Source organism: Fistularia commersonii, chromosome 23 (assembly GCF_037954325.1).
Source record: "Fistularia commersonii isolate RoL2024-O1a breed Wild chromosome 23, RoL_Fcom_v1.0, whole genome shotgun sequence".
NCBI classification, from domain to species: domain Eukaryota; kingdom Metazoa; phylum Chordata; class Actinopteri; order Syngnathiformes; family Fistulariidae; genus Fistularia; species Fistularia commersonii.
This window is the reverse complement of record NC_141306.1, coordinates 4,351,584-4,375,727: the sequence shown is the minus strand read 5'-3', so window position 1 is coordinate 4,375,727 and position 24,144 is coordinate 4,351,584. Positions and strand designations below refer to the sequence as shown.

The 24,144-nt window shown below is 44.6% G+C and overlaps 1 protein-coding gene across 1 annotated transcript in view; it reads right to left on the bottom strand.

Moving 5' to 3' along the window:
- Nucleotides 1–5,248: 5,248 nt before the first annotated feature.
- The window catches only part of LOC147220706 (ras-specific guanine nucleotide-releasing factor RalGPS1-like), a 60,114-nt gene continuing 41,218 nt past the window's right edge, over nt 5,249–24,144 (bottom strand). The window contains exons 9-20 of the mRNA XM_086171025.1: nt 20,953–21,090; nt 19,850–19,943; nt 18,174–18,241; nt 14,381–14,507; nt 13,019–13,170; nt 12,846–12,894; nt 11,693–11,773; nt 9,451–9,547; nt 8,977–9,069; nt 8,205–8,310; nt 8,006–8,097; nt 5,249–7,411 (exon numbers count right to left, since the gene is read on the bottom strand). Coding sequence (XP_086027151.1) covers nt 7,382–7,411; nt 8,006–8,097; nt 8,205–8,310; nt 8,977–9,069; nt 9,451–9,547; nt 11,693–11,773; nt 12,846–12,894; nt 13,019–13,170; nt 14,381–14,507; nt 18,174–18,241; nt 19,850–19,943; nt 20,953–21,090 — 1,127 coding nt within the window. The 3' untranslated portion in view covers nt 5,249–7,381. The remainder of the gene's footprint in view (nt 7,412–8,005; nt 8,098–8,204; nt 8,311–8,976; nt 9,070–9,450; nt 9,548–11,692; nt 11,774–12,845; nt 12,895–13,018; nt 13,171–14,380; nt 14,508–18,173; nt 18,242–19,849; nt 19,944–20,952; nt 21,091–24,144) is intronic.

The window sequence follows — 24,144 nt, the reverse complement described above, 5'->3', positions numbered from 1 at the left end:
AGAAATGCAACCATTCATTTGTTATATAAAGACATGCAACCATTCGTTCTCTTATTTGCACGTCTCGCACCAACCTCCCCCTCCTGCATGTTTTTGGACGTTGGACAGAAACCGTGGTAGAAAAGCCACCGGAAAGACCATGCAAACAGAAAAGTCCCCTGTCGGAATCAAACCTTCAAGCTGGACCACCTTAATTGGATCTCATCTGTTTTATTCTATTCTGGAATAGTTTTCCGGGTCACAAACAGTGACAATTTTGTGTCCGACGGTTTCTGCAGATTCATAAATAAATGGATGGATAAAGGGAGCCGGTGGTATTTTTAAAAAGTCCTTGTACGACCCGTGAACATGGCGGACACAAAATTTTTGACGTGAAGAAATGTTATAGTGCTTGGCGTCCAGAACTTACGGATAAGTGATGTCAAGAGAAAACAGAAGTTTCACAATATTTTTCCCAGAAGCAGTTGGATCGTCCGTCCAGCTGGGGGCAGGAAAGCTTTGCTGCAAATGCAAAACAAAAACCTCGACGCTCAAGTCGTAGTGTTGGTGCATCAATCTGACGGACGGACGACGGACCATCACTGGAGGCTCGGCGTGAAGGAACACGTTTAGAAATCGGTCTCGACACCCTGAACTACATGGACGTAACGTATCGGGAGACTCCGATTTCCCGGTTTTCTAAAACAATACATGGGATTGTAATCTAATCTGTTTAAACCCGCCGGCCAAGGATGAATGTGTGTGTGACAGAGCTGAATGCCATGAGGTAACGGCGCCATTAACGCGGAGCCACACCTTGACTCACAGGGTAATAACTGATCGAACACAATCGTAAAATGACATCATTATTTGTGACGCGATAGCGAAGACGTTAAAATCAAACGTCCATAATAACCGAGGCGAAATAACATGGAAGCGTTTGATAGGAATAATCTACGGGAGGAAGGATTTGAGCTGCGTCACAGCCCTGAGAAGACATCCCGAGTCCGGTTGCCATGACGAGGTTTGATGACGACCACGTGTGTGTGTGTGTGTGTGTCCAGAAAAGAAGCCCCTCCTCTGAGGCCTCTTCTTGTCCCGCAGACTTTTTTTTTTTAAAGCTCTCATTCAAGTTAAAGGTCAAAGGTCAGAGGGTGTGAGAACCTACAGCGGGTTCAAGAGCCTCTACAGGCTTTGCGTGTGTTCTGAATTTGTGCAAAATCGCTGATATTTGATCGGACTCGACTAAAGAGTCTGTCGTTTTGACATTTGAATACAAATTTGGTGAAACAAATATCGTTTCTAGGCTTCGATCCCAATTAGAAACCAAACACGCGTCATGCTAATACCTCGAAACCAGTCTCTTCGATTCCGTCATTTGACCTTCAAATAGCATTTGAGATAAATATCACATTGGTGCACAGTGTGCGGCAACACCTTGACATTTCCCCCTTTTTGGAAAGATGATGCAACCTCGACAGCGATTGGTCGATGTTTATCTGAAAAGAGGAATTAAAAGTATAATTCTGTTGACGAACGATACTTGTACGTCGCAGTGAATTAATTCCACATCTCTGCCATCACGCGTTGATTTTTTTGTTGATTTTAAAGGAAGCGAATTTTAAGGGCCTATTCCGAAATCGACGCGCTTATAGGTCGGGATCTGCTCGGCCCTCGTCGTATTTTATATTCGCACCAGAGAGTCGACAGCCGGGGTCCCGTTTTATCGAACGCACGACTGCTGCAGCTGGGGACAAAAATCGAAAGCAGGAAGTCAGTCGGTTACCATGGCAAACACAATTATGAAACAAATCGTCAAATGCGTCACATTCAATGTGTGACTGGCGTGCAAGAAATAGGCTACTATATTATACTACTATAATGCTTAAAAATAATCTACTTTGTATCTGAAAAAGAGAACATCTGGGGAAAAAAAAACAATATTTTAAAAGTCCCCTGTTGCCCCGTGGATGACAAAGCAAGACTTGGCATCTGGTAATTCCTGCATGCATGTCATAGTTTCGTCAAAATTTACTGCCAACTGAGCGGGTCAACAGTTGAACTGGACGGTATTTACTGGCCGTGGTCGTGAGGTGACGGTCCAATTCATCAAACCAGACGGAGAAAGGAAAGAGCTTTGCCACGAGTCGCAGACGCACCGTTCAGGAAGGGAGCTTTATCGCTCAAGCTGAAAAAAAAAATCAATCAAATAAATAAATAAAAATAAATAAAAATAAATAAAAATAAATAAATAAATTAAAATAAAATAAAAAAAAAAACAAACAAACAAATAAATAAATAAAATAAAATAAAATAAAATAAAATAAATAAAAAAACAAACAAATGAATAAATAAATAAAAATACATAAAATCAAATTACAGAGCAGGAATTGGGAGAAATTTCACAGGAGAATGTGGGAGCAGATGCGGTCGGCAACATCTGCTGCCGGCTTCCACGACAAATAGTCTTTTTAAATTTCAGCGGAGAGTTTGCAAGATGATGTTTCCTATTATTATAATAGATGACATTTTACTTTTAAAAGAAAAATGACATTAAGCTCACTATTCTGCATAGGCTGCATTGTTGGGAAAATCCAACATCTTAGACGAAGTGGGGAAACAGCTGGAGATCATTTGCAACCTGGAGGATTGGTTATTTTTTTTTTGTTGAATTCTTTTTTTTTTTTTCCCATTTAAGGACCTGGACCTTTTTCTTTAGAGGAAAAAAAGAACCCAAAAAAATCTATTCATGCGCTCAAATGGGCTCCGCTTCTTGGAAAGATAGTTGATCGAAAACGATCGGAAACGTCGAGAACGGGAATCGGCCAAGAAATTGCAATCAGCGCATCTGTAGTTTATTGTAACGGAATCACAGAGAATCTAAGTTCGCAAGAAGTTGGGGATTTAAAATCCGCTCACTTGTGTCCCCTCGATTTGTCATGGAGGCCAGACACAAAAGCACTTGTTTCTCCGACGCGTCTCGAGACCTCGACGACGTGGTTGAATCATTTCATCTGTCGATGACGGAGAGGTTTGGCCGAACCATCGCCGCGACCTGCGAGGTTGGACGCCGCTCACGCCGAGGATTCCAGACCGCGATCAATCACAGGACTCCAGCTGAAAACCAAGCTAAGCTGTAGATGCTTTGCTCTCAAACTCTGCTAGTCCTTCTACAAATTTGTTCATTCATTACCCGTACCGCTTGTTCCGCTGTCGTCGGGGTCGCCAGGCGACCACAGGGCAACATAAGGACATACAACCGTTCACCTTCTTATTCATACATGTGAGAGCAGTGGTTCTTAACCTCGTTGGAGATCCTGAACCCCAACGGTTTCGCCGAATCCTTTTTTTTTATTGGATCGAGGATCGGTTTGTTGACGGATATGAAGCAGAGTAGCCTTTTCATGGAATCTGGCTCGCTTCGCCTTGAATTCAGCAAGAAAGTGTCTCCTTAGTTTTGCCGGTGTTGGACTAGAATTGCTCAACTTGGCGTTGCAAATCATGCACATGTCGGTTCTACATGTGAATCCATAATGTACTTATTCGTCCGACCGCTTTCAACATAATTGGTATCAAGAAATCACACGACGTGCGGTTACGAGTCACAAGTTGACGACTGAACGTAGCACAGATAGCCCGAGCTATGTAGCGTGATCCCCTGCAGCCAGAGATGGCCAAGCGGGACGTGTCACAAATGATATGAGTCGGGTGTGTGCGTCCTGACCTCCGTCAAACTCCTGAGACGGACTCGCCGAAACCCCCGGGGTTCGATCGAACCCAGGTTAAGAGCAGCTGCGTAAGAGACATATTATCATTCATACATCATTTACCTCGGGGATGCCCGACCCCGGTTGGTACCGGTACGCAAGGAAAAGCTTTTATGGTATAAATGATAAGTTTTTTCATCAGACCTTACGGATCTCATTTAGAAAAATGACTGTTTCCACCGTCGCCTTACTGACGCTCTTAACTCTGTCGCGCCATTTCACACGTTAGCTAGCACAAGCTAGCCCTTGAAAAAACATGAGCCAGAAACCAAAGTCGATGGAGAACTTTTTTGGTTGGAAAACTAGCAAACAATGAGACTGCCAGTAAAAAGAAAGCTGTATTTAAAAGAAAATATTATGATTCCAACCGAAGTTACGGGTTCCTCACTACAGGTGATACACAAGCTCCGCACCTGCTATGCATTATTTGCAGTGAACGGCTAGCAGAGGAAGCTACGAACCCCTCTACACTGCTTCACGGTGAGTTGATATTACAGCGCAAAATTGCCTAATATAAAGTGGAATCGTTGTATTGAGATTAAATACAGCGAACTGACAAAAGTTTTTATGATGTAAACACTTTTGCTGCAACAATTTCATGCACAAAACTGGTCTCTGGTACAAAAATGACTGGGGACGTTTGGCTGATAAAGATGCATTCATTCATTCATTCAAATGTTTGGTTAGTTTAGGGTCTCCAATGAACCTCCTGTGTGTTTTTGTACAGCTGCTGCATACTGGGGTGAAAACCCCTTTGTCTTTGAGCCTGTAAGTCAGACTCAAAGGAACGACAAATCATCCGGTACATTTTCATAGTGTGCACTTTGGCTACGTTACCACGACACAACATCAGGCGGGTCAAACGCTGATAGCCTGTGAAATCAAGCGGTCAGAGGGTCGTTGTCTCCGCGAGAACTGATCCGATTAGAAAACTGACAATGCTATAATTCCATCAACTGGACAGGAAAGGCGGTTAATCTCACCAGCAAATCTGGACATAAATATTTGCGCGATTTCGATCGTCACGGCGGCCGAAAACGAGGGGATCTGGCTTTCGGCATCGACGGGGTTTGATCGAATTTCACTTGTGGTTAAACCTTCACTCGCTCCGAAGCTACAGGGCCTTATTAGGAGGGAAAACAGAGTCACCTGTTTTTGGCCTCTCAGCCTTACGAGGAAGATAGAAGACGCTACAAAAAACAAGGAATCGATTCGTGCAATTATATTGATCATTAGAAAGATTTCAATGGTTTTCCAACCCCTCGTCATTCCTGCGGGCATTTATCGTATTGACTCTCAGACAGTACCGTCCGTCTCGCCCTGTTTAGCATGCACGCTGGATCCGATGTATTTGCCGATTCCGACAGCCGCCGACCGCACCCGCTCTTGTAGGTTACGAGGAATCCGCCATCTTTACAAGTTTTTAAAAAGCAGCGGTGAAAACACACGAAGTCTCGTCATGAAATGTTCATCGCACGGATTATATTACATCACAACACGACCCCTGTGGATATTGTTTATTTTTTTCTGCCTCCAATCATCTTTTAGACACGATATCAACCTTCAAAATTTAAACAGTCCGTTCACCGAGGGCGGGGGGGGGGGGGTGGAGGGTCTGCACAGCCACACGCTGCAGTCATTTAACAAACATGAAGATCCTCGCTTGACGACCAGCTCGGAAAACTCAATTAGGCTCATATTGCAGAAGTAATAAAAGTACCGACTCCCTAGAGACCGGTGAGCAGCGGTTTCGGAACAACAGCCGAAGGACCCGCGTTCTGCGACCGGCTGAATTGCGCTACTTGGTGATTCAGCACGACAAGCCGCCGGACAGACGCCGGCTAAAACTGACAGGTTGCGCAAATTTGGCGGCGTTTATCCGTTGAGCGACGATTCGCAAAAAAGATGGAGGGACCGTATTTCACAGACAAGGAGATCCTGGGACTGCCGTCCTGAAACTTCTGCCTCCCGGCCTGGAGCTTCCTACTGATCAGTCAATTGCAAAAACAAACAAAAAAGAAAAGTTGCGGGGCCTTCTAGAGGTTTCCATGACCACCATCAGCTCTTGGATTGCAGTCCGGCCAGGGCAGAAGTGTATGTGTGTGTGTGTGTGTGTGTCCCAAATGTCAAAGTCACAACTGTGCTCTTTAGTTCTGAAATTGAAAAACACAAGGTAACCACTCCTGTACAGCAATATTTAAAAAAAAAAGGAGGTAAAAACAATGATCGAAACCAGAAATAAATATTCCAAATACAATGTTTTCTCAGCACAAATGCACAAAATTGAAGAAAAACGACGACGACACGTGTCGATGAGGGAAAATTGAAATGTAGAGCGACACGACGGTCCGGGTATAATGATACCCGGTCCTCTCCATCAAATCCTCTCTGCCGGCGCGCCGCCAACGACTGCAGACCTCGCACTTCCGGCGCTCCTGCAAACTTGCCGATAAGAGTTGAATTACCGATAGGAACGACGGCCAAAATAGCAGAAACTGCGACGACCCGAGATTGTCCTCAAAGTCAATATAACACTTTGCTTTTGAAGCAGATTACCGTATCGTACAGGCGGAGCATCCCTTTATCTGAGTCTTCATTTTATGGTGGTTTGTCCACCGGCAGTCTCTCTGCGGAGCAGCTTCCTTTTCAAATTATTTACATCGGATGGCCGACGGTTAAAAAATAAACTATTTTACAAACAAGGTCTGTACACTGACATTTACAAATACGGTATTTAAAATCGCTCCGAGCTGGCCGGATTCCGCGTCGGCGACAGCGTTCGCCACGCTCGTCCGTTCCTCGTCCGGCGTTTTCGATTTTGGACCGTTGAGAACCTCTGACTTCGGCGGAGAGCTAACTTTGCAGGACCACCAGCTGAGGTAGCGAGGTGTGAACGGGTGAGCTGGCTCCTTATCTTCAAAATCCGCTCTCAGAACAAACCCCCTCCGCTCTCCGCCGGGTCACAAACAGAAGAGACGGCGATCCAATTCGCCGCCAATCGTGGATCGGCGACGATCACGACGTCGGGGTCCTCCCGTATTAACCATTCTTGGCGTAATATTGAAAGTACGGATACAAAAAAACGGCGTCCTCTTCGTCTCTTTTACCTCGGATAAGCGGTTTTGCAAATGAGACAAACAAAACAAAAACAAAAAAAAAAAAACGCTCGTCTCCCTCCCGCCCCTCCAAATGTCAGTCGTCCTCTTGAAAGCAGGGTTTTAACACTGGTCTGGAAATTTAAGATTCACATCTGACAACCAGCGTCTCCTTTGTGGACTTAAAACGGGTCGTCAAGTAGGCGGGATCGGAAAAAAAAAAAAAAAAAAAAAAAAAAGAAACGCACTTGTTTGCTCACAAATTCTACAGCAGCGAAAACCAAACACTGAACGGGGGGGTTTCATGGGGACGTGACCTCACCGGAGGTTATTCCAGACTTTACACATTAATATGTCCTTGAGAAGAAGAAAGCAGGGTGCCTTCACACTGCTCGTATAAGAGTAATAGTAATAATAATAATAATTTAAAAAAAGCTTCAGTTGTGTCTGAAAACATCGAATTCCAGCGCTTCTTCATTTAGTCGATAATCCCCCAAAGGACAGAGTTTGGCACGATATTGGGCTCCCGGTCGAGGTCTCTCATTCAAATGACATGAGATTTGCTGGTATCTGTTGACAGAACAAAAGGGATTCGGGATCAAAATGACAGCAAACTGGAAATTCTGAGAAATTAAAAATAAAATAATTAAAAAAAAAAAAGGGGGGGGGGGGGGGGGGACACTACAAATCCATCCACTGGATGTTATGGTTGAAAAGACCACTTTGTCTCTGCATTGAATTTTAAACCATTTTTTGAACAATTCCATACCAACGTAGCTTTCATTTTCCCTTTCGAAATGTAACATTAGCATATATCCAGATTTTTCCTTTCTTCCTGCACTGCTTCTCCGTGTGAAGAACCCCGCCGTTAGCTAACTCTCAACCTATTTTGGCCAAAATGTTTACGTTCCTTTGAGCCTCGGACACCGCTGTGTGGCGTCGAAGGGAGCCGGGACGTTGTTTTCTCGCTGGTTCTGTACAATTCGACAAATGTCGTGCCACAGTCGACGTGCCTACGGAATTGTAAAAGGACCCTGCCTTGGAATGGGAGCTGAATGGGCTCCTATGTTTTCCAAAAGTCCAAAGAAACCACCCAGTTTCTGAAAAGACTCGGAACTGCGAAAAGTTCCTGCGGCACGAAAGGGGCCGGATGCAGTGCCGTACCTGAGGCCTGCTGCTCCTGCAGGCTTCTTCTAGATTTTTGTGCCAGATGATCGCCGAAAACCGGGATCCCGTCTGAAACTTGTAAACATTGCCTGTAAAGAGATGCAAACCGGCGACTTCAACCACAAAAAAAAGGTAATTGGCGGTTATCTCTCTCGCAGAGAAACGACAGCAAGTGGGGAAAAAGACAAAGCGCGACCTTTCTCTGGATCGTTGAGCTGAAAGATGTTGGGTCTGGCCGGGTCGTCTGGCAGAACCGCCATCCATCCGGTCACACACACCTTCTTCGAGGGGTTGGACTTGTACTGCGGTTCAGCAAAAACCAGACACTTATAATGTGATCGGGACTCGGGTTCGGGGGTTTCGTAAACATTCTCCGCTAATCGGTTCACCGGAAGATTTACCGGCCTCACGCAAGCGGACTGCAACCAATATTTAAGGTACGGGTGTTCTTGTTTTAAAGCAAATCTCTTATCTTAGCCTTTATCTCCGACAACTTCGCATTGTTTACATGCTCGACAGGCTAAATCAGCGCTCACCAACCACCCGGGTCATTTGGTACCGGGCCGCACAGAAAGACTAAATAATGTACATTATTTCTTATCCGAGTCTAAACAGAAGAAAATATGGATTTATCGCGACAGGTGATTCCCTCGCACCAGGCCCGTTCTGCAGAATATACGGCGATCGGCTCTCCGATGAAGCAATGAAGCCTTCAAAACTGCTTTGCCTCGTGGAGACCGAGCACGCTGCGATAAAAAACAAGCCTTTGGAGTATTTTGAAAGAAAAAAACGGGTATATTTATATGTTCATGTTTATAGGGCCGGTCTGTGAAAATATTGTGTTACATTAAACCGGTCCGTAGCGCGAAAAAAGGTTGGGGACCGCTGGGCTGAATAGTAAAATGGAAAATGAGATAAAACAAGACGTAAGTTAAAGGATTGGGTCGGACTCCCTCGTCCGGTCTTACATGTTTCCGCTCCGAGGCCCTCAGCGCTTTTGCCCCGTAGAAGGTCAGGGTCGATCCAGACAGCGTGATCCAAAATCTGGTCCACGACGGCAACTGAAAACACGGCGAATCAAACAGTCGTCTGGTTTCAATGTCAAACAATCCTTGAAAAGTATTTGGGGCACAATTTATTGGATATCGGAGGAAACTAGCACCTCGTGATTTACACTCTGAACCAATTCCGGGTTGAACATTATGTCTTTTTTTCACAGTTTTGGTGAATCTCCAGGGGGGGTGTTTAAGTCCTTAGCGTCAGCTAAAGGGCGAAACCATCCGGATGATTCATGTTTAATTCAAGATCGAAAAACGGTATCTAAAACAGGACGGGAGGCCGATGCTGATTTGCGGACGCTCAAGAGGGAGACCCTGAGTGAAAGAACGCAAGAACTGCAATCCGCAGTGACTCAAAGAAGCGAAAGATAAAAATTGTTTTACCTTCGGCTTTCGTCCCTCTTTCAGCAGCGTTTTCCTTCGAAGGGGCCCTTCGATGGTCACGCAGCCCGCCTCGCCGGAGGAGTTGGCAGCGGAGGAGCTGGGGATGTTTTGGAGTCGGGGACAGGACACAGTCGGGGGTCAAACCACAAACAGCTCTGAGCGGCTGAGTTCTTCTCTGAATCAAGAGGATTACCGCGCGAACCTGGCGGTGTCGCGGTTTGTCGCAATCGGAAATAAACCTTCCGGAGGCGCCGCTGTCCGGAGAGCGAAAAGGATCTTCGGTAAAACTTTTTAGCTAGTAACGAAGCTATCCAGATGGTGCTACGCCCATTAGCCTTAATCTTATAAGCCCGCACGGGACGGGACTTTGGAGCACTGAAACAACTGGAACGGATTTCCTTAAACATGTAAGAAACCATTTTCAGGAAGTTCCAAAAAATAAATACATTTCTTCTGAAACATCTGGAGCTAGCCAGATGAGGTTATTGATACTAGCCTTAATCTCGTAGGTTCCTTCCCAACAGGTGTTCAATGGTAAGACCATATTTCACTTGGGGAGGAGGAAGGAGGACAAAAGGCCGCGAGGCAGGAGCAGCGCCTTTCCCTGTCAACTTTGCTAATATTTGAAAGAATTTGTGTTTGTCTTGGTGTTCAGACTGTATTTTTAGAGGCGAGAAATGTTTCGTTCCTCTTTAGAATGACGGGACTCTGGACGGCATCCTTACCGGAGCGACGGGAGACGGAACTCCAAGCCAAACCCTTCACCACATATTTCATTATTAGTTATATTTTTGTAAAAATCCATTGACGGAGACAGCTATAGCACACTGCTGGATAGCGTGACCGAGACAAAAACTGAGTTTTCCACCTGACAGTGAAGACGTGACGGTTCGACTGATTTCAGAGACGACAGAAAACAAGAACGGGAACGACCGTCTACCTCATAACAGGTTACGACACAAAGACTCTTGGTTTGAGTAAATCTTGGGAGTGGATCCAAACTAGCTAAGACAGATAAAGTCAAATGCACGCCGATGTCATACATCGGTCGTTTATAATATTCTATCCCCGATCATCTGAATTGAACATCTTTAACAGATTCCTGCGCTCAGAAGTTACGCCTCGTGTTACTTGTGTACATAGAAACAGCTGGGAGCTGTGTTTTTGTGCGGATTTTCTCCAGACCAGATTACAAATCTGCGCTTTCAGGAAACATCTGCGCCGACCGCCGAAGCTGCAAAATTTATCCTCCACAAACAACCTCAAGCCAGCGGATGGCGACAGACTATCGTGGGATTTAATAAGCTTAAAAGGCGACCGCTTTAACTTCGTGAGGAATCTGTTTTTTTTTTTTATCCAAAGTTTGACGCGACGCCCGACGGAGGAAAAGCGCACCTGGTCTACAAGATCTTTTCAAAAAGCGCAAAAGTTTAGTGACAATCTACGGCGCGTACGTTCACGGCTTTTGGCCGCAAATGATAATTAGTTAAAAAGGCAGAGCCAAAACCTTTATCTTTAGCCGAATTGTTAGGTAGAGCCAAAAATACCTGCCAGGGATGACATCATTTGAAAAACACATCTATATAAATCTAAGAAGGCTTTACAATGAGGTTCCCTCGATGTTTCGGACCGGCTCTCGCCTTCGTACTACGCCGAGCTGAACGCGTCCCCTCGCGACGGACGGAAAGCTGGAACTAATATTAAATGATTCATGTGATTCAAGGAAAGATGACACCGACGCTTACTCTTAAAATATCCCCTGTTTATTTAACAGTCATCCAACTCGGCATGAGAATACAGCACGAGTTTCCTTAACCATGACCACTGTGGTCCAGGTGAAAGGCTCCTTGGGCGCTTTTTACTTTTTCTTTTTTTTTTCCTTTGTCCGAAATGTGTTTGGTAACAGTTCAAAGTGGAATACGGGGGAAAAAAGAAATAATTGCTTCACTCCTTTTGTTCTGCGCGGTCGTGTTTTCTTTGTGTTCCTCAATAAGTCGTCCATTATTTCAATTATTCATGCCCTTCACCTTGCCTGGCACCGATTATATAACGGACTTTGTATGTAATTGCTCTCCATCAAAATCCCTGCTGCCAAATTCCATTAAGAAAAGTTAACACAACTTTCACTGGCATGCAAAAAGTCAGATTCCTTTTTTTTTTTCTTTTTTTTTTTTTTTTTTTTCTCGGAACCGACGGGATCATTCTTACATTTACGCCGACTTAGTTTTCTCACTCGGCGTACCTGTAAACATAGCTGTGGCTCCTGGGGGAGTTGCGAAGAGGGACCCTCCAGTTGGGGCCCAGTGTTGCATACATGCGGCCCCTGTTTGTCATCAAAACATTAACAGTCAGACTGAGGGACTCTGCAAATACAAGCTTCGGTAAAGAAACCGCTGTGTGTCGTGCAATTGAATTAACTCCTGACTGAAATTTTCTGCCCCCCCTGAAGAAAGTTTCTGCACATCACTATTTATTATTTAGAGATATATGAATCGTCCAAAAAACAGTTTGAGAATCATCTGTTGCGCGCCATATTTAACCTGATGTCCTAACATTTAAATACATCGATATCAAAATGTGCAGAATGATTATGCTCCGGTGACACGCGTGCACGTCGCAAACACGAACCCGACCCAATGAAACGAGTTTGGGTTCGTATTTGCTTTTTTGAATAAAAACAAATCCCTTGTGAGAACACGGAGTGGAAATAAGGATGAACACATCGGCTGCTCGCAAACACTGATGCCAACAGGCTGACTGATTACGACTCCCACCGACTTTACGTGCGTGGATGGGAATTTACTTCGACTAAAAAAAAATTACCTAATGTCGTGATTTTAATCTTCGAATAGTTTTCCCGAGAATCATAGAGGTCGTCATGGAGACCGGAATTAGTCTTCTGTTACAAAACTCTGTGAAAGAACAATCAGCAGGGAATACGATGCCGATTCTCGATATTAGTGATAATTGTCGAGCCCTGTCTGGACTCACTACACTGAAAATGGCTCTAAGTAGCAGCAGATTAAGACAATACTATCCGTCTCTGGCGTGTTTTTCTTTCTTTTTTCATACATTACGGACCGACTGAAACACGTCGTCCAAACTTATGTTCACTCCATGCAGCTAACCCAAACCGGCAATGAGTTGGTCAAATAACTGGAATCTCATCTATACCGCGTATGTTGATCCAGTTTGGTACGAGACACCCCCACTGGGGTGGTGAATGTCAATTCATCGGTTTCAAAATACTTGCAAACAAATATCTTGATATGGAAGGTGAAGTATTGCTGGTTTGGGTCTTTTGCATTGGATTTGACGCACATCTAAAAATCTCCAGATATTTGCCACTTCCAACTTTTTAAGACCACGATTCAAATGAAACAGACCGCGCTCACCTTTCCATCCTGGGGGATATCTCCTCTGCCAGTGAGCTTTCGCTGCTGCCTATTATGACAAAAAACAGGACATTCGTGTTTTCTTATATTAATTCAATGGAAAAAAGAGCAAAAGGTGACACGTGACTGGGGCCAAATACGAAAAAGGAAGTTGCATCGTCGCGCCTACTTACCCAACGACAGGCCGATGGACACCGACGTGCTGTGAGGGTCGTTTCGGAAAGGACTCTGAGACTCTAGGAAGCTGTCGTCCAGCAGATGTCGCGCTTTCTCAATGGGAAACGTGGCACTTCGGCTCTCCGACATGCCGTACTGACACATCATGCTGAGGACGGACGGCAACAAGACAGAAAACAAACTCAAGGCTAAAACAGAGCATTCTTTTACGCCATTTAGTTAAGTCAAAGTACAGACCTTCATATACTGCATCGTAGCAAATATTAAAAGGAGAACTTTATTATCATCTCTTGGATTCTGTGTATTTCAAAATTCTAGTCAAGAAGAAACCCGAATGTAAAGCGAAAACGCTGACGCCTCAGATATCATGTAGCGATGGCGTCATGTTCTAGGGCAGATCAACAATTGCGCTATTGCTTTTAGCTGCAGGTGGCAACTGTATGCTTAGCTAGAGAAATGTTTTGATTGCACCGAGTGGCGCTTAGGCGGTACCCCGTCTTGTAAGCCGCGAGGGGCGACTGCTCGACCGGCTGGGCCCCCGAAAAATGATCAAATATTGATTCTATTCATTTCCGTTGACATCGGTTCACTTCGGTTAATCTTTCCATCCATGAAAATAATCAAGTTTCACACGGGTCCGGTTCTACTCCGGTCCGAGCCCTGGCGGCGGGGCTGGTGCGACTTAAAAAAACAAACCACTACAAATGTTGAAAAATTCACAACAAATTAATGGTGGATGGAAATCTTTTGTAATATTTATCGAGACGTGGCCCCGGATGAGAAAAGTCTTTCACAAGTTTGGAGTTGGCAGGAATTCTGACGTCCTTCCTAATAACGCTGAGAGTTCTATCATTGCGTAAATCCCGCCAGTCACTGGAAACACGGGGTCTTCAAAAGATCCCGAGCAATCAATCTTTGTGAGCCAATGGCTGACATCCCGATGATGCTTGGATGACACACACACACACACACACACATGATCACGAGTGTGTCTAAATAACCTAATTGCTGACGCGGCCTTGAAATCTGCATGGACGTGCTGCAGCGGGCGACCGCCGCCCCCGTGCAGCCAAACTCTGACTGAGATGATCTCACTTGGCAGGTGGCTCTCTCCTCTCTCCTGGACCATTCCTTGCCATCGGTGTCTTTTTTCAATGCGAATGAGGAAAATATAATTTCAAGGATTGATGATAATTCTGATCCATTCGGCTCGGCTGATTAATTGTGCTGTATGTTTTTGTTATGTGCGTGTGGCTATAATTCACCACGGGTTTGGCCTGCGGGTAAATGCGGATTGATTCGGGGGTTTCTACGAATGTTTATACGGACGGACTCGGGGAAAGGCCTGTCATACTCACTTGTTGCCAAGACTGTGGCTCTTCCTGTGGTGAGAAGGAGGAGGGGTGGGGATGTGAACCCCGACCGTGGCGTCGGGGCAGGTGGGCCGCCGCTTGTACCTCACGGACGCAGATACGTCAGACAGACCTGGAAAAAGAAAATAAATCGTAATTGCTATCTGCTTCTGCTATAAAAATTTTGACTTGTTATTACAACGATGTAATACCGAAAAACTAAAATAATAACCAGAGGGGCTACCGCTGTGAGATATCGGACAAAACAAACGGGCGAATTTCAAGAGGCGTCGGGATTAGAATCAGAAATACTCCACTGATGCTCCGTACCTTGACAATTTATATTTAACCTTGAAAATGTATATATTTATTGTATTTCTTATTCTCCCTCCTTCCTACTATTATCTATTATTGTTATGTTATTGCTTGAAACTCTGGCACACCAATTTCCTTCGGGATAAATTAAGTTGTTCTTATCTTATCTTATCTTAAACAAAGAGAAATAGAAATAAATGAGGTGCAGGATAAGTGGAAGAAGATGGACGATGAATGTTTACGTTCAGAGTGTTCACAGAGACAAAAATCCTATTATTTACCCGACTGGAACGACTAGTAACTACACATGAATGAACCCTGTAATGCTAATTTTGACGACTGAATCATCCTACACCCAAAATTGCAAAGAGCAAGAAACACTTTTAATGATTCTCAGTCAGTTCAAGTACCGAAAACGCAGCGTCTGACTTCATCCCGTCCAACCGACCGACGTTGGACGAAAGGCTTTGTCTCTATTGGCATCCGATGGCTGAGGAGTCGAGGCTGGACGGAGACGAGCGTCTGGTTTGTGACTCGCCTAACCGATGGTGATGGCTGCATCTTTCTCATTGGAGAAGTTACGCCGTAAGTACGATCCAATTGAAAACCCGAAATGTTTTCGTTGCGTAACCGAAGGCATCCGGTTCGTCTCCTCTCGAAAGTTGAAATATTGGGAATAATATCCCGCTGTCCAATTCCTTTTTATACCTCTTTGCAAATTATTTGCAATGGATCGGATACTTTACGTTCCCCGTATTCCTCCGATGGGAAACGGCCGCACAGCCATGTTGTGAAAAGGCCATGAAAAGCCTTGCGCTGTTTTAAACCATTTAGTTGCTCTTATGAATCACAGAAACATACCTTAACTCCATCATGTTGTTTTTACCCTGTAATTTACTCATTTGCTGTTGTTGGCCCACCGATCACAAGTTGTCTACTTTGTGGCCCATTTGCTGTTTATTTTGTCAAAAAAGTCTCCTTGAAAACTACCACAAAAGTTGAGTTCACATGCTGTAAGCAGGTAAATGGTGTAATTTCTGCAAATAAAACTTAATGAGTTTACAGACTATTGGAAAATGTGCTTCGTGTATATAGAGACGGCAGACTCTATTTTAACAGCAACTTAATTAGCAGCGCAAACAAAAGTGTTATTGGGTGTTTTGCGCCGTCGGAAATGTCGCCGAATCGGGCTTGTCGATCGACTCGGGTTACTCGATCGACATTTATACAATTCTAAAAGCTGTAAAAAAAAAATTCTCGAAACCAGACGGTCGCGGGTCAATCGGTGAATCGCGGATTACGACGGCGAAGAATTTCCGAATCGACGGCTCGCTTTGATGGAGTCGTCTTGTAATAAAGCGACAGAAAGTGGCGTGATGCTATAAGCCAAATATTCGCGGCTCTGTTTTCAGACGAGTGTTTCCGTGTGAAAACTCAGACCAAACGCATCCCTCGGAAACCCCTCGCCGATGTCCTGCGTGTTTAACGACCCCGGGCGCATTCCAGCGCGCTGATGTTTTACGATACACTAAAATATAACAGCTCTGTCCTTTACAACCATCACGGTCGGTCACTCCATCTTTGATCGAACCCCCCCATCGCTTCTGTCACCCTTTAAAGATGATTACATTGTCTGAATTCAATTATGCAAAATTATCAGATAAGTGGCGGAGACAATGAAAGCCGTTACTATGGCAACCGCTGCAAAGAAATCCCACATGTGGCTGACCGGTCCGTGAGGCATGAGCTTATGGAAAAAAAAAAAAAAAATCCCACGCGCTCTCCCCCCGAAGACGCCGTCGGTCAAACTGTTGTTTGTAACCGTATTTCTAACTTTCTCGTGGGACTGTTTTAGTTGGCTTTAAATAACCAAAGTTTAACAAAGACTGGACTGATCCACTTGCTTTGAAAGATGAGAGAATAAAAAAAAAAAAAAAAGGGATGGAAATTTAGAAAATTTACAAGAAGCAGTATCATTTGGGCCAGACGATACTGGCCCAAATCCACGGTGTGTAGAAATCATCGAAAATCACCTTGAGTTGTTTATAATTGTTTCCCCACTATGTGCTTTTCTACTGTCTGCCCAGCACGTATTATCAATAAAACTTTATGAAAATAGCTAGCGTGTTTGTGTCTGGGAGAAACTTGTTCAAGTCCAGCTAAGATCAAAATAATGCTGAGATTTTACTAGTCCTTCGATCGTTATTTTCAGAGTTTGACTTCTGAAACATCATTTCGATACCATGCCTAATTGTGTAGCCAACTTAATACGATATAGTACAATAACCTGATTTCACACTGCATAACTTATATTCGCAAACAGCTGATTCGGAGAGGAAAATTGGAAATTAAAGTTGAGAGAGCAGTTAAAATAACTACGTTTGGCCTCTAACACAAGAACAACTCAGGCTTAAAAAAAAAACAAGCTAAGTGAAATCAGATGGAAAAAAAAACAAAACAAACAGAGTTTCCTGCACAATCGACCTTTTCCTGGGTTTGACTAAGATGGCATGCTTTCTAATAGGATTAGTTCAAGTTGTGATGATAGTGCATGTAACGTATATCAGATTTTACACCCCGTGCACTTTCATAGGTGGAGGATTTGAGCATCTTGTTGATGTCTATTTATAGGTTTGGCTTTTTACGGGAGGCTGTCGCATTGTGTCGCCATGGCCTTATTCTAAGGCCTGCGCCTTCCCGAGCCCAAATCGAAATTTTATCCCCCATCGCATAAAGGCGATAAAAATTCACGTTGTTTCGGTTCAAAACCAATAGAAATCAGACCGGTGGAGTCCCCGCGATACGAGGCGTCATCATTTAAGTTTTTGCCGAGCAACCTGCTGCGCTCAGCTGTTCCTTACGTCTCCAAAAAAAAGGAAGGAATACCTTCAGTCTTGGTCTTCGTCTTTTGTCTATTCGGAGCGTCGTCGAAAAAGAAACCCCAGTAACTGCGACCTTTTTTCGATCGTCCGAAAATTTCGAAACGGGATGGACTCTGGAATAAAATCGCGCTTTACGTGTAAATGTTCGGGGTGATGCGTGGCTACTTCAGGAAAAAAAAAGAAAGAAAGAAAAATGTTTTATTAGCGCTCGGAAAACATTGTGGCTCCGGATCAGGTTGTGAATGTTAAGTATAGGGCTCGACTGCAGACTTGTGTGCTTTTCTTGTTCCATCCGCCACTCCAACCTGCCCTCTAAAACATGGCCTCATGGAACTTTTCACTCAACCTCCACTGCAGCTGCCGGTCCTGTCCGGGCGGTTTCGCAAATACGGGGAGCGGGAACAACGCCGTCTCCTTGGAGCTCGTGTGGGTATTAATGACGGTGCGGTTTCTTTATTTTGCTGCTCCAAAAAAAAGGCACTAAAAGAACATCATGACTTATACGACCCTCGGCTAACAAAGTAAACAAATGACCCGAACGCTGTTATTCATAAAGGCGAGGATTATCGCCTCGGTGTTTCGCTACGAATCACCGGACCTACCTGCCAGATCCTCTTTTGAAGAAGCGATTCGAGGCGAACTGTTGCCAGGCTCGATCTTCAGAGACAGCCTGCGAAAAGAAATGGTTTCCATCAGACCAATCAGCACGTTGGTCATCGGAGACTTCCTGGACAGAACGCATCATGCTCGTGCTCATTAGTCAATATGGGTTTAATCACCGCATCCGCTTCTCCTGCGCAGGCCTCGCGGGGGGAAGCCGGAGCCGACGCCAAACCCCAAACCCCAAACCCATCCCCCTTCCGTCCATCGCGGCGGTGACACGGCGCGAGTTCACTTTTAGTCTGGCGAGACTCAAAACTTTCTCTTTCATCCTATTATGACGATATGAAGGACACTTGGTTTCTTTCTAGCGGATCGGTTTCTGCTGTAATGGGAGACGTCGTCTCGGCTCGCCCCCTGATGCGCCCGGGTCGTCAGTCCGGTTCCGGAAACGCTACGCGCGCTTTTATCGGTGGAACGCGATCGTCGGACCGAGCCGTCTATTCCTCGGGCGGCGGCTCGTCTCGTTGACAACAAATCCCGGATGTCAAATCTGCCTCCGTGACTCGATGACTAAAAAAAAAATCTGAGGTCCGGTTATTCGCAGGCGCGGCGCCAGGATTTCAATTTAGGACGGGCCAAGGCAATTTTGGCCGGGCCTTTTAATTACAGAAGTTTGCACTGACAGACACAGAGCTGAAAATTATCCCTGCCTGTCCGACTTGATTGTCTTCATATTGCCTGGAAGCCGCGTTCGCCGGTTCTCGCTCCTGCTGCGGATCCAAAATCCGTCGGTCCCTTAAAACAAGCTGAGACTCCATCGATGATAATTCAAAAGTCAATGAAATGAATGTATGTATGTATCGGTGCCATCCTGGATTTATAAAAAAATAGAAATAAAAAGAGGTGAGCAAATGCTGGTGATTAATTGTCTTGCTTTGAAATCGTTTCAGGATGTGATGTCATAGGTAACCAGATGATGTCATCGCCTTTTACAGCCGTAATATCCCATTATACCGATAAACCAAGCCGTCTGCGGGGTTGGAAATGTATCAGTAGTGTGACGACTTTTGCAACACAGTCAATTTATTTATTTTCAAGTTGAGGTCAAATGTTTATAAAGAATTATATCGCGTCAAGCCTGGTTTGGAATTTGGAACTGTAGTGTTGCATGAACGATGAAAATCTGCGTAGTCTCTTATTCGACTAAAATTCTGCAAGGTGCATGACATCGGGAGAACGGGAAATTAAACAACTCCGCCTCAAAATGATACGGCAAAACAGAACTCAAGCAGTAAATTCAAAACCGAACAATGACGGTCAGCTGAAGCGAACCTCTCGGAGTGAAATATTCTGGGCTGTCGGATGTATGAACTCCCTGCGGGGGAGAGATTACAACAGTTCACGGTCATTTTCCATCCTGCTTCCTGTGCGCTGACACCCATCTATTTTGCGCCAACTTCCATTTTTCCAAGCACTGGAGAAAAGCTTGTGTCATGAGCCGGGGAAAAAAAAGATAACCCTGGCCACAAGAGATTCTGAATGGGAGCTTGTGAGGTTTAGGCCAAAGGAGGAGTTTTGATAGCGACACAAAATGTCATGCTTGTAAAAAAAAAAAAAAAAAAAAAAAAAAAAAAAAGTTTCCCCTGGTTTTGTCTGCCTTTGAAATCAAACTTACTTAAAGTTGTCGTCCTCCACAAATTTTTGGAGTTCTTCAATGTAGCGAACAGACATCAGATACTTCTGGACGTGTGGGAGTGTCACGAGATGATCTGAAGAATAAAAAGGTTGGGAGAAATACTGATACTTCATTTTTGAATAAATCAAACCGGTCATCATCATGATGAAATAAAAGCTTGTGCGCTGACATGTGCAAAAAGAGTCTGTCTGCATCAGCTCGAGCAGAGGTCGCTAACCTTTACCGCTCCACCAGCCATTTGAACCCGTTTCCCCGCAGTAAAGAAAACAACTAGAGCCACAAAACCCTTTTGAAATTTCAAATGAATGAACAAAGGATTTTTTTTTTTTTTTTTTGTAGACAAAACACGTGTTGTATTTTATTTTAAATCAATGAACGACTGCAAAAAAAAAAAAATTACATTTCTGCATGCAACAAAACATTTTGAACTCTGAAAAAAAAAACATTGCGTTGAAGGTTAGTTTTAAGTAAAATAATCAAAGTCTATTTGAGTCCTTCTTAGATTTATGGAAAAAAAAATAAAAAGCCGAACATAAATTATCCACCGGTAGCAAACTAAAAATGCCGTCCTTTCACTGGTGCGTGCGGTCGCTTATTAAGAGCAACAAAAATATTTCAACACGTTTTATTTAGATGTTACAAGATCGGCAAATTTAAAATGACATTTTAAAAATGAGCAAACTTCCAATAAAATCAATTTTAATGAAATAATCGTTAATTATTTTCGAAAGCCACATTTTCGGACAACACGCAAACTCCCCGTCCGAATTGAACCCTTCTTGAGGCGGAAGCGCTAACTTTGCGCCGTTCCGCCGTGCCGCTCAAATAGATCGACATCAAATATTCCAAATGACGGCGTTAAGGTTTTCAACGTCACGCAGTTTTACCGATCCTGGATGTCCAGTAAAACATCGGGGCCCAGTTGAGACGAAGAAAAACCCCGGTGAGGTAAGAGGAAAAGAGTCCCTTTAAAGAAATCCATTATTGTTTGGCAAGTATATTAACTATGAGGGGCCTTGTAATTAAGTTAACCGCATTTTAATGTGAACTGCATTTACATGAATGGGACCGTTGTAACTCACCGTATTTACAAGACATCTGCAAATCCGAGATGACCCTCAGAAGGTTGTTCATCTGGTTGGTCCTCTGCTCCGTCTCTATGATGCTGTCCGATGCAGGATAGGCCGAATCGATGTAGATGATGTCCAACAGGTAGATCCCTGAGGGAGACGTCAGAAAACGGCACATGAGGTAACATTGTTCGAAACGCGGCGCTATCCCAGGGGTCGGCAACCTTTCACGCCCAAAAGAGCCATTTGGACCCGGTTTCCATGGAAAAGAAAACACAGAGAGCCGCAAAATAATTTTTGACGTCTAAGATAAAGGTACCGCTGTATATATTGCTTTTTATTACAAGTGTGTCGTGCGCTGCTTATGAAATCCACAAAGTGCTGCAGAGGAAATTGAATTTTTATTTATGGAATAAACACATTTTGAACATTTTGAGCTTTGGGCTTTCAGAGCCTTGATCTGAATTTTAAAAATAAATTGGGAAAAAAATCACTCGGTCAGTAAACAATGACGTTTCTTTTGAGCGGCGAAAAATAATTAATATCATTTTATTTGAATATTTCAAGATCACAATAATCTTCCGACTTAGAACTAAAATTAAAAAAAAGGAACTAACAAATAAAATAGGCTTCAACCAAATATTTAAATTTATTTTCCCAAGCCATACAGCTCCGGAGCCGCGGGTTGCCGACCCCTGCGTCACACCGACACCGTAAAATTGGTGGATGTTAAGACTCGTCAAGACGAGTCAAACGAAGGTTTTGGACATATTCCTGCGTGACCATTCGTTTTAAGAGCATGCGTAACCGAATAAACTAAATGCATCTGGTCAGACGTCCTGTCCATTTACGAAGCCGAGATGATTTTTATCAGCTCGGCGCGGCAGCGCGGGACAGAAAATGGAAGCAGGGACCGGGTATCTTTGCGATTCGAAGCAGGATTCATACACAGCGGAACTGATAACACGCTGGAACACCAAACGGCACCCCGGCAGCCGGACCAGGGGAGGAGGGGGCCGGACGGGTCCACGACCTTTTACGGGAACAGAGAAAGCCTTTGTCGAGGAGGCGAAGAGGAGAAAAATTCGATCGGCGCGCCCGATTCTATTTCCAGTTCTTTTCTTTACTATTGTCTTTTTTTTTTTCGAGATGAATTTCCCGGTAGAAACCATGCAGACGCGGACATTTACGCAACGCCCGTCGTCTACTTGTGATTTTGACTGATTAGTTTCCCCTCGTAAAATCCCCGGTCTCACTTTCAAGTCTTTCGGGCGGCGGGATGGTCATGGAAATTGCGGGTAAAGGGGTGAGATCGTTGAGACGAGGACAGCCGAGGCATTATTTATGGGGAGAGTTTAACACCTTGCCCCATGCTGTGCATGAGGTCAACCGCTCTAGCCTGTGAAGATTCCAGAAAAATTAAAGGAGGGAAAATAATATGCATATGGGCTTGCTGATTTGCTCCAAAATTCCTTTGTTTTTTCCACCTCTCCCTTGTTTTTTTTTTTTTTTTTTTTTTTTTAACAATCATCCCGGTTAAGACTAGGCAAGATCTTGCAAATAGGCAGATACACAACCGGCCCCCGAAATGCGTAGCCTTCCCTGTAGAGTCATTTGGCAGACGCTTTTATCCAAAGCGACTCACAAGAAGTGCAATTCAGTCATGAAGATCCGAAGTACCGGTAGTCGGATGTCAGAAGTGACCAATCAACCAAATAACCATCTCAGAACCAAAGTGCTTACATTCATTTCATCCCCCCTTTTTTTTTTTTTTTTTTTTGCGGCTAAGTGCGATTAGTAGGGTAGCGCTTGGTGAAGAGGTATGTTTTCAGCTCACGGCGAAAGATGGGCAGCGTCCTCGCCGTTCTGACCTTTTCCGGGAGTTCGTTCCACCAATGAGGAGTCAAGACCGAGAAGAACCGAGACCGATTCGATCGTCAGCCGGCGGCTCCGAGTTATGGGATGGACGGTCGCCCAGAGGTGGCAGATCGGAGGGGACGGGTAGGGACATGTAGCTTGACCATATTCTGGAGATAGGATGGGGCTGTCCCATTCACGGCGAGCACCGAGAAAAAAAAAAAAAAAAGTCTCCAGTGTCGTGAAACATAAATCCAAATGATCCAAATTCAACCAATCACCACACTAGATCCTTGGTCTTTCTCAATTTTCCCTTTTCAACAGATGGGATATTACTAAAAGAGCTGTTCCATTTCATACTTACCTCGGGCTTCTGTCTTCTTCAGATCTTTAGTAGAAAAGATGACGATTCGTTTTTCATACTGTCTTTTGAATTTAGGACGACGGTTTACGATGGAAAAGCCTCGGTCCCAGACCTCAATGAGTTTTGTTTTCTGGAAACATCTTGTAAAAAGGTCTGCTGTGTGGCCGGGCTAATATGTGGAAAATGCGGGGGGAGATATAGCCTTTTATAGCCCATCGGAAAAAGGACGACGCCGGACTACACAGGTGGACAACTCAGCCAATGTGCTTTCGTAAAATCACCTGTGCAAACGGGGTTTCTGAACAGCAAGAGGTGTAAATGCGTTCCAAAAAAAAAAAAAAAAAAAAAAGTAGAGAAAGACTATATTTGCGCAGTCTCTTCGCCGCATTGTGAAACATTAATCGGATCGAGTTGCGGAACGCTCCGATCGTCTCGGTCGGAGGTTGAGAGTTTTCATTTTGGAATTACAACGTGTTATTGAAGGCTGTCATCGAGGGAGAAATCGCGAGGGGATGGAACGGCCGGCGGGAGCGGGGTGATCCAGAATGTGCGAAAGCTTGGGGTTGGTCTGTGCTCGCTCACTCAAAGCAAGTTCCACTCGAGGGACGAACACCGAGAACAAACCGACACCGGGTCAATCGGTCTAACCTCAATAGATCGTGTCTCCGGCGAAGACGAAAACAGTTTAATGAGGAGAAAAAAACCCAACTTAACCAAATCATTTTCATCAATTCTCATCTAGGTAGACGCTTGAAATGACTCGAGATTTTGAGTTTTCATCGGCTGCCGATTCATTGCAGCGCTGCGGCCGAGGTGCTGGGGGTAGGGTGAGCTCCCCCGAGGCGGGGCGAGCGATGACATCACGCTCCGAGAGCGGGTTCGGGGGGCCCCGATTCATTAGATGCCAGGAAAACATCTGCGGAGGATCTCGGCTTGACTTGGTTTGCGTTTACCTCACGGGGGGGGGGGGAGGCCGCAAACGA